General features: G+C 53.2%; 1 protein-coding gene across 4 annotated transcripts in view; it reads right to left on the reverse strand.

Moving 5' to 3' along the window:
• Positions 1-1581: 1581 nt before the first annotated feature.
• LOC116956762 (cyclic AMP-dependent transcription factor ATF-6 beta-like) overlaps positions 1582-11118 on the reverse strand; it is a 48912-nt gene continuing 39375 nt past the window's right edge. For all 4 annotated transcript variants that reach the window (XM_076054678.1, XM_076054679.1, XM_076054681.1 and 1 more), the window contains exons 14-16: positions 9607-9721; positions 8615-8702; positions 1582-6429 (exon numbers count right to left, since the gene is read on the reverse strand). In XM_076054678.1, coding sequence (XP_075910793.1) covers positions 6236-6429; positions 8615-8702; positions 9607-9721 — 397 coding nt within the window. In that variant the 3' untranslated portion in view covers positions 1582-6235. The remainder of the gene's footprint in view (positions 6430-8614; positions 8703-9606; positions 9722-11118) is intronic.

Genomic DNA, 11118 nt, shown 5'->3' on the forward strand with positions numbered 1-11118 from the left:
GTGTTGTTGTAGTCACACCGCTGTGTTGTTGTAGTCACACCGCTGTGTTGTTGTAGTCACACCGCTGTTGTTGTAGTCACACCGCTGTGTTGTTGTAGTCACACCACTGTGTTGTTGTAGTCACACCACTGTGTTGTTGTAGTCACACCCCTGTGTTGTTGTAGAGTCACACCGCTGTGTTGTTGTAGTCACACCGCTGTGTTGTTGCAGTCACACCGCTGTTGTTGTAGTCACACCGCTGTTGTTGTAGTCACAGCGCTGTGTTGTAGTCACACCGCTGTTGTTGTATTCACACCGCTGTGTTGTTGCAGTCACACCGCTGTGTTGTTGTAGTCACACCGCTGTGTTGTTGTAGTCACACCGCTGTGTTGTTGCAGTCACACCGCTGTGTTGTTGCAGTCACAGCGCTGTGTTGTAAAGTCACACCGCTGTGTTGTTGTAGTCACACCGCTGTGTTGTTGTTGTAGTCACAGCGCTGTGTTCTTGTAGTCACAGCGCTGTGTTGTTGTAGTCACACCGCTGTGTTGTAGTCACACCGCTGTGTTGTTGTAGTCACAGCGCTGTGTTGTTGTAGTCACAGCGCTGTGTTGTAGAGTCACACCGCTGTGTTGTTGTAATCACACCACTGTGTTGTTGTAGTCACGCTGCTGTGTTGTAGTCACACCGCTGTGTTGTTGTAGAGTCACACCGCTGTGTTGTTGTAGTCACACCGCTGTGCTGTTGTAGAGTCACACCGCTGTGTTGTTGTAGTCACACCGCTGTGTTGTAGTCACACCGCTGTGTTGTTGTAGTCACACCGCTGTGTTGTTGTAGAGTCACACCGCTGTGTTGTTGTAGTCACACCGCTGTGTTGTAAAGTCACACCGCTGTGTTGTTGTAGTCACACCGCTGTGTTGTTGTAGTCACACCGCCGATGTGTGCACTAATAGACACAGTCGCTAGATGCTACCACTAAAGGCCATAGAAATTACTGCAGAGTGGCCGGGGAGATGGTGGCTGGGGGGGGGGGTCAGGGGTAGCAGCCCAGCCCCAGCCTGCCAATGTGCCACCTCGGCCAGCTGAACAATCTAGGCGAGGCCGGAGACTCTGCACGCGACTAGGCCTCACCACGCCACTGTCAGGTGAGTACTTCGTGCTATAGAGTCGATAAATACTGCTATAGAGTCAGCATGTACTACTGTAGTGATAGCTGGTACCACCAGGTCGGTATGCACTGCTGTAATCATAGCAGGTACCACCACAGTCAATATGCACTGCTGTAATCATAGCAGGTACCACCAGAGTATGCACTGCTGTAATCATAGCAGGTACCACCACAGTCGGTATGCACTGCTGTTAGATTTTTCAGAGAAGTTTTGAAATATTTTTTTGGCCCGGGCAACGCCGGGTACATAAGCCAGTTATTATTAAATGGGGGAGAGCAAGGAGAGGGGAGTTCTTGTTGCGGAGGGCTGCAGCCGCGGTGAGTTACCTGGCCGTGTGACCGGGGACATTACCCGTGGGTCGTCTAATGACGACACAACTTTGCTGAGCATGGCGGCGGTGTGGGCTGAATATTTCCACGAGCGACAAACGCGGGTGTCCGAGCGTCCGCGCATGCGGTTTTATTTCTCGAGCGTCACGAGAGAGAGCGAGAGAGCCGTGTCCTCGCGGCGTCGAGCCCTGCGACGGGCGCGCCCTGTCAGGTCGCCGTCAAGGGGCCACCCGGCCAGCATTAAATGACGACGAGCTTGCTCACTTGTTAAATACCAACGGTGCTGAGCACGGCACCAGGGAATCGGTCCGGACACCCCCCCCCCCCCCCCCCGCCTCGTACAAACACAACCGCGCGGATTTATCTCACGTACCCCTTTTCCAATGGCACACCTGAGCCAGAGTGGTGCCAGCACGGTACTGGTGGTGGTTTTCCCACTGGTCACACCCGAGCCAGTGCAGGGCCAGCACGGTACAGGTGGTGGCTTTCCCACTGGTCACACCCGAGCCAGTGCAGGGCCAGCACGGTACAGGTGGTGGTTTGCCCACTGGTCACACCCGAGCCAGTGCAGGGCCAGCACGGTACAGGTGGTGGTTTTCCCACTGGTCACACCCGAGCAGGGCCAGCACGGTACTGGTGGTGGTTTGCCCACTGGTCACACCCGAGCCAGTGCAGGGCCAGCACGGTACAGGTGGTGGTTTTCCCACTGGTCACACCCGAGCAGGGCCAGCACGGTACTGGTGGTGGTTTGCCCACTGGTCACATCCGAGCCAGTGCAGGGCCAGCACGGTACAGGTGGTGGTTTGCCCACTGGTCACACCCGAGCCAGTGCAGGGCCAGCACGGTACAGGTGGTGGTTTTCCCACTGGTCACACCCGAGCAGGGCCAGCACGGTACTGGTGGTGGTTTGCCCACTGGTCACACCCGAGCCAGTGCAGGGCCAGCACGGTACAGGTGGTGGTTTTCCCACTGGTCACACCCGAGCAGGGCCAGCACGGTACTGGTGGTGGTTTGCCCACTGGTCACATCCGAGCCAGTGCAGGGCCAGCACGGTACTGGTGGTGGTTTGTCCACTGGCCACACCCGAGCCATGCCAGAACTGAACAGCGACAATTACACCGCTGCTACTGCAGCTGCTACCACCCTTAGAAGAAGACGTCCGAGTTTGGCTGGGGGCGAAGCAGGGTCAGGAAGGGAGGGGGGGGCTAACGACTCGGTACACCGAGTCACGACATCGACTGGCACGGCTTGGCCTCCACAGTGGAAAAACTACGGCTGGCGCCCCCCCCCCCCTGCCCCATTGGCCATGCTGGGTGGCCGGTTCGGCTACGGCTCGGTTGTGGCGTGGGAAAAAAAAGATCTCCGTGACGGAGAGTACAATACAGAAGATTTTGCAAAGACAAAGATCCCCCGTATAGCCTTAACAGACTGTTGGGGTAGATGTTGTTAGCAAGTAGTACCTATGAAGGCCGATACTCTGACACGGCACACGAGGGGGTGGGTGGCCAGCACCACGCCCGACCACCTTTGTCTCCCCAGTAGCGATGTTTACACACCACACCAGGTACTCATTTGAGGCTGAGTCGACCTAGGGGAGGCCCAGGATCGGTTCAGATAATCGTCACTGGTGTTGGCCGTGAGCGGAAATCGAACTCGGGTTGCCGGGTTTGTAGCACAGGGTAGCGCTAACCGCTAGACTACCTCTCCGCACTCGGGTGGATGCGTTCCTGAAGAACATCGCGTTATAATTAATAATAATATATGATATAGGCGCGCAGAGTCCAGGGTAACACGGGAGATGATGGCGTAACGCAGGGCCCGAACAAAGACCGAGGCGTGTGGTGGCAGGTAGCGTCCATTAGCGGCATCCAGCAGCATCCCAATGCCTCATGCGATGACGATGCTATGCCGAGGCAGCAGCCGTACATACGACCCCTTTTATTTCCACCCACGCTGCGACGTAATTCCATTCACTCGATCGTATAACGTATCCAATTGGCATCCGCGTCACATAAATAAAAATGCTTTCCCCGAATACATTCACCGCGTTGTATCATCCAATTCACTTGAAGGAAGCCACGCGCGATAGCAGAACTGGCTGTACGGGGTGTTTATTTTTTTAGCCTAAGGGGCACACCCCCAGTGGCAGCTGCTTCTGTGCGGCACAGAGGCAACTCGGTCTCCCCGGGGATTTGAGAGCGAGAATTCGCAGCCAGTAGGGGGGCATCTGTCAGGCTGTCCCAATGATGTGATGGTAAATTGTAATATCGTAAAAAAAACTCCTCTACTTACGAACTTTCAGAGATACGAACAAACTTGTCCGTATGTCCAGTTGCCCGTTTGGACCGAGAGTCGTAAGTTCCACCACCGCGCAATAAATTATGGTGGTGGCATCTACATCTGCAGAACATACAGAACCAGTGGCATCTACATCTGCAGAACGTAAAGAACCAGTGGTATCTACATCTGCAGAACGTGAAGAACCAGCGGCATCTACATCTGCAGAACGTGAAGAACCAGTGGCATCTACATCTGCAGAACGTGAAGAACCAGTGGCATCTACATCTACAGAGCGTGAAGAACCAGTGGCATCTACATCTACAGAGCGTGAAGAACCAGTGGCATCTACATCTGCAGAACGTGAAGAACCAGTGGCATCTACATCTGCAGAACGTGAAGAACCAGTGGCATCTACATCTGCAGAACGTGAAGAACCAGTGGCATCTACATCTGCAGAACGTGAAGAACCAGTGGCATCTACATCTGCAGAACGTGAAGAACCAGTGGCATCTACATCTGCAGAACGTGAAGAACCAGTGGCATCTACATCTACAGAACGTGAAGAACCAGTGGCATCTACATCTACAGAACGTGAAGAACCAGTGGCATCTACATCTACAGAACGTGAAGAATCAGTGGCATCTACATCTACAGAACATGAAGAATCAGTGGCATCTACATCTACAGAACGTGAAGAACCAGTGGCATCTACAGCTACAGAACGTGAAGAACCAGTGGCATCTACATCTGCAGAACGTGAAGAACCAGTGGTATCTACATCTGCAGAACGTTAAGAACCAGTGACATCTACATCTGCATAACATAAAGAACCAGTGACATCTACAACTGCATCACATAAAGAACCAGCGGCATCTACATCTACAGAACGTTAAGAACCAGTGGCATCTACATCTGCAGAATATAAAGAACCAGTGGCATCTACATCTGCAGAACGTGAAGAACCAGTGGCATCTACATCTGCAGAACGTGAAGAACCAGTGGCATCTACATCTGCAGAACGTGAAGAACCAGTGGCATCTACATCTGCAGAACGTGAAGAACCAGTGGCATCTACATCTGCAGAACGTGAAGAACCAGTGGCATCTACATCTGCAGAACGTGAAGAACCAGTGGCATCTACATCTGCAGAACGTGAAGAACCAGTGGCATCTACATCTACAGAACGTGAAGAACCAGTGGCATCTACATCTACAGAACGTGAAGAACCAGTGGCATCTACATCTACAGAACGTGAAGAATCAGTGGCATCTACATCTACAGAACATGAAGAATCAGTGGCATCTACATCTACAGAACGTGAAGAACCAGTGGCATCTACAGCTACAGAACGTGAAGAACCAGTGGCATCTACATCTGCAGAACGTGAAGAACCAGTGGTATCTACATCTGCAGAACGTTAAGAACCAGTGACATCTACATCTGCATAACATAAAGAACCAGTGACATCTACAACTGCATCACATAAAGAACCAGCGGCATCTACATCTGCAGAACGTGAAGAAACAGTGGCATCTACATCTGCAGAACGTGAAGAACCAGTGACATCTACATCTGCAGAACGTGAAGAACCAGTGGCATCTACAGAACGTTAAGAACCAGTGGCATCTACATCTGCAGAATATAAAGAACCAGTGGCATCTACATCTACAGAACATGAAGAACCAGTGGCATCTACATCTGCAGAAAGTGAAGAACCAGTGGCATCTAGATCTGCAGAACGTAAAGAACCAGTGGCATCTAAAACTACAGGAGATTATACAACTATTAAAGCCATTCCCCGTGTTTAGTGTACATGTACAACATGTTTGGAATCGACATGATTAAAAGTTGGACTCACGAACAAATCGACTTACAAACAGACCTCTGGAACTCAACTCGTTCGTAAATATATGAGTCTCTATATTGCACATTTGGCAGATGTGGATAATTTCGAGCTTCAACTTCATTGTTGTGTCACACAGGTTGAGGGAGCTTTGAGGACCAGGGTATGAGTCTCACTTGCAAGAGTGATCTGGGACACAAGTCTACGGCCGGTAGGAGGGAGAGGGGGAGGGGGAAGGCGGGGGGGGGGAACGATGGCTGCTGTGTGTGATCCATGGTCGGGTGATTTGCCGCATGATTTTCCAAGGAAATGTTTGCACGTTTCCTTGGTGAGGATGTCCTCATTTTCCTTTAACGTGGACTCCCCCTGCAGTAGCTGCACGGAGCACCAGGGGTCCACAGACCCCCTGCAGTAGCCACGCGGAGCACCACTATCTCTGATTGGCTGCATGTCTCAAATCTGATTGGTTGCATGTATTGTCTCCGATTGGCTGCATGTCTGGAATATGATTGGCTACATGTCTCGTATCTGATTGACTGCGTGTCTCGTAACTGATTGGCTGCGTGTCTTGTCTGCGATTGGCTGCATGTCTCGAATATGATTGGCTGCGTCGGACCCGCTCATCTCCGATTGGCTCATCATCGTCCGCGTGCCGTGTGCAGTGACGACGAGCGTGGCGGTAAAGAGGGTGACGGTGAGGAGGGTGCCGAGGGTGGTGAGGAGGGTGGTGAGGAGGGTGCAGTCCGCGTCTTCGCGTGGAGCAGCCGCGTGTTGGTCACCTCGCAGTCGATCTGCATCATCGACTCTCCCGCATCCTCCTGGACCACCGAGTCTACGTCACAACAACAATAACCGCCGTCGTCATCATCATCATCACAAGAACCACCGTCGTCATTGCAATCATTATCGTCATTGCAATCATCATCATCAACACCACCACCCCTCTATCACCCCATGTGTCCATGCGTAGCTGTGTCCGGGTGTGTGTGTGTGTGCCCGTGGTAAAAAAAAACAACCTCCTCGTGGTGCCGGACAGGCAACGCTGTCGTGGACAGTGCTGCGGGAGCGAGGGCCAATTCCGATTGGCCTCTCCCCTCAGGGCGTCTATGACCACCACAGTGGCTAAATGGGGGCTCTGGACGGGTGCGAGGGGCTGGTAACCCCTCCACCTTCAATTAACTACCACTAAACTACGACCGAAAAATGTAATTAACAAGCTTGTGCCGGAGGCCCCGGGGGGACAGGCGTCTATGATGTCTCCTGGCCAAACCCCATTTGGCGGAGCCAGGAGATTGAATCTCTACCATCGGGGCTCCTCCAGAAACAACAAAAAGCCACTGCGGATAGCCACGTGGAATGTTCACTCCTCAGTGTGCTGGGAAAGGTCCTGGCAAGGATTATTCAACATCGCCTTGCCAGGCACGCTGAGTAGAGGCTTGCGGAGCCCCAATGCGTTTTCAGGAAAGGGCGGTCCTGCACAGATGCCATATTTTCTGTCCGTCTGCTACAGCAGAGGTGTAGGGAATTCCAACAAGACCTACATCTCTGCTTTATTGACCTGGTCAAGGCCTATGATACCATCAGTAGGCCTGGGCTTTGAGTTGTTCTTCGTGCCTTTGGAGTCCCTGACCCCCTGCTCACGATCATTAAGGACCTTCATGATGGTGAGCAGGCCCGGGTAAAACTACGTGGCCGGGAGTCGGAGCCATTCCCTGTTCACCTTGGGGTGCGACAGGGATGTCCTCTGGCTCCAACATTATTTAACATCTATTTCGACCACGTAGTTCGTGAAGCCTTCAGTAGCTGTACCGGATGAATTTCCATCTGGTACAGATACAATGGGAGGCTGATCGATGCCCGGGTGCGGTCAAAGGATGGCTCCCTATTGCCCAACCACGTTATGTATGCCAATGACCTGGTAATTGCGGCTCACTCAGATGAGGAGTTGGAGGCGCTGCTGCTGAAACTGGAGCATTCCACTAAGAGGTGGGGCCTTACCATCAGCCCCACCAAAACGAAGCACCTGCCTGGGCATTTTGTACCATCGGACACTCCACCCCCACAACTCCCAATCGGTGATGGGGCAGTTGTGGAGAGAGTGGAGAGTTCCCCATACCTGGGCAGTGTGCTCATGACCGGCTCCGATTTAACAGCAGAGGTCTCACTCCGAATCAGTCGAGCGGCAATATCTTTTCATCGGTTGCGTAACGCTGTGTGGAAGCTACCTGGCCTGTCGCTCCGCACGAAGCTTCGGGTCTTCTCGGCCACGGTCATTCCTTCCCTTCTCTACGCTTGCGAAACGTGGACCCCCTTAATGGAACATCTTCGCCGGTTGGAAACATTTAGGCTGGCCTGCCTACGATCCATCCTGGGTTTAACCAGACTGGATTGTGTGAGGAGCTCACAAATCCTTGAAAGATCTGGGCAAGGTCCCATCGGTGAGCTCCTCCGGCAGGCAAGGCTGCGTTGGCTGGGTCATGTAGCCCGCATGCCCAGCCACCGCATGCCGAAACAGCTTTTGTTCGGCCGGATCGAGGGGGCTAAGCGGGCGCGGCACGGGCTAGAGAAGAGATGGAGTGATGTGGTACAGGAGGACGTGGGGCTGAGTGGACTTGCCGATGACTGGTACCAGCGGTGTCAAGATCGGCCTCTGTGGAGGAGGCTCGTGAAGGACGCTACTGGGCAGTTGGAGGCAGTCGCCCTCCAACAACAACGGAGGGCGGAGGAGCGACGCTCGCAACAACGAGCGGAGCACCGTGTGGCTAAAGCACAGCAGGTTGGCACAGTAGGGGGCACAGGTGGTGCACCAGCCACTCATCTCAGTCAGTCGACCCGTGGCACCTGGGTCTGACCCGTGACCTCCTGCCAGCGGGCGTTCGATCACGTCACGTGGTGGCCTCAAGGTGCACCTAGCCTGGCACAAGCGTCATGGTGACGTCACCGCCACTTAGTGACAAATGGCGGTTGTTGTTGTGTGTCCGTGCGTGTGTCCGTGCGTGTGACCGTGCGAGCATCACCGTTGTGCTGGGCCATGGCGGGCATGAGGAGAGACATGCGTGGCCTCCGTGTGTGGTTGTGAGCGCGGGCCGGGAGCAGCAGGTGGTCCTGGACACAACATGACAACAACAACACGATTGTGAGCACAACACAACACAATAACACGACAACAACACAACGACACAACGACAAACCAACATGACAACACAAGCACAATACAACACGACACCAACACGACGGTGAACACAACACAACACGACAACAACAACACAACAACTGCAACACCACAACACAATAACACAACAACACCACAACACGACACCAACAATGCAATAGAACGTGATGTAAAGAAACACAACGACACTGTGTGGATGGGCAAGTGTTCGACAATACGACTGTACTATAGTGACTGTACGACTGTACGCCAGTAGAACGGAGTGACTGTACGACTGTACGCCAGTAGGACGGAGCGACTGTACGACTGTACACCAGTAGGAGTGACTGTACGACTGTATGCCAGTAGGACGGAGCGACTGTACGACTGTACGCCAGTAGGACGGAGTCACTGTATGACTGTACGCCAGTAGGACGGAGTCACTGTACGACTGTATGCCAGTAGGACGGAGTGACTATACGACTGTACGCCAGTAAGAGTGACTCTACGACTGTACGCCAGTAGGACGGAGTGACTGTACGACTGTACGCCAGTAGGACGGAGCGACTGTACGACTGTACGCCAGTAGGACGGAGCGACTGTACAACTGTACGCCAGTAGGAGTGACTGTACGACTGTACGCCAGTAGGACCGAGTGACTGTATGACTGTACGCCAGTAGGACGGATTGACTGTACGCCAGTAGGACCGAGTGACTGTACGACTGCACGCCAGTAGCACCGAGCGACTGTACGACTGTCCGCCAGTAAAAAGGCGCCACCGTACAACCGAACATCAGGCGTGACTGCAGCCGCAGCAGCATCGGCGTGGTCCCCGTGCCGCTGGTCGGGAGGTTCACCCGTCGGAAGGAGACCACGTAGAAGGTGTCGTCCCGTCGTCCAATCAGCTCCAGGAAGTCCCAGGATTGGCGCCAGCGCCACTCGCCCGGCACCTGCAGCTGGCTGGACAGCGCCCTGGACGAGCCACGGGATATCACGGGCACGCTGGTGGCCTCTGTGTGCAAAGGCCCTCCCCTCTACTGGGCTATCACAAATGGTGTATGTGTGTGTACGTGTTAGTGTGTGTGTGTGTACGTGTTAGTGTGTGTGTACGTGTTAGTGTGTGTGTGTGTGTACGTGTTAGTGTGTGTGTGTACGTGTTAGTGTGTGTGTGTGTGTACGTGTTAGTGTGTGTACGTGTTAGTGTGTGTGTGTACGTGTTAGTGTGTGTGTGTGTGTACGTGTTAGTGTGTGTGTGTACGTGTTAGTGTGTGTGTGTGTACGTGTTAGTGTGTGTGTGTACGTGTTAGTGTGTGTGTGTTAGTGTGTGTGTGTACGTGTTAGTGTGTGTGTGTGTGTACGTGTTAGTGTGTGTGTGTGTGTTAGTGTGTGTGTACGTGTTAATGTGTGTATGTGTGTACGTGTTAGTGTGTGTGAATGCGTGTACGTGTTAGTCTGTGTGAATGCGTGTACGTGTTAGTGTGTGTGTGTGTGTACGTGTGTGTACGTGTTAGTGTGTGTGTGTGTGAATGTGTTAGTGTGTGTGAATGTGTGTACGTGTTAGTGTGTGTGTGAATGTGTGCACGTGTTAGTGTGTGTGAATGTGTGTACGTGTTAGTGTGTGTGTGAATGTGTGTACGTGTGTGAGTGTGTACGTGTGTACGTGTGAGTGTGCGTGTCTACGTGTGTGAGTGTGTACGTGTTAGTGTGTGTGAATGTGTCTACGTGTGTGAGTGTGTACGTGTGTACGTGTGTACGTGTGAGTGTGCGTGTCTACGTGTGTGAGTGTGTACGTGTTAGTGTGTGTGAATGTGTCTACGTGTGTGAGTGTGTACGTGTGTACGTGTGAGGGTGCGTGTCTACGTGTGTGAGTGTGTACGTGTTAGTGTGTGTGAATGTGTCTACGTGTGTGAGTGTGTACGTGTGTACGTGTGAGTGTGCGTGTCTACGTGTGTGAGCGTGTACGTGTTAGTGCATGGGGGAGTGGTGGTGTAGCGGCAGAGACCCGGAGTTCGATTCCCACTCACGACCAACACCAGTGATGATTATCTGAACTGGTCCTGGGCCTCCCCTTGGTCGACTCGGTCTGAAATAAGTACCCGGTGTGATGTGCAAACATCGCCACTGGGGAAACAAAGGTGGCCACCCACCCCCTCGGTGTGCCGTGCCGTTATTCGCGAGCAGCACTTGCCCCAAGTCTGTAAGGCTGTATGGGGGATCTTTGTCTCTGTGTTGAACTTATTCAGGAGGAGGCTCATGAAGGACGCTGCTACTGGGCAGTTGGAGGCAGTCGCCCTCCAGCAACGGCGGAGGGCGGAGGAGCGACGCTCACAACAACGAGCGGAGCGCCGGGCGGGTAAAACGCAGCAGGT

The sequence above is a fragment of the Petromyzon marinus genome, chromosome 67 (genome assembly GCF_048934315.1).
Source record: "Petromyzon marinus isolate PM22_M1 ecotype Great Lakes invasive population chromosome 67, UKy_Petmar_22M1.pri1.0, whole genome shotgun sequence".
Lineage (NCBI taxonomy): Eukaryota > Metazoa > Chordata > Hyperoartia > Petromyzontiformes > Petromyzontidae > Petromyzon > Petromyzon marinus.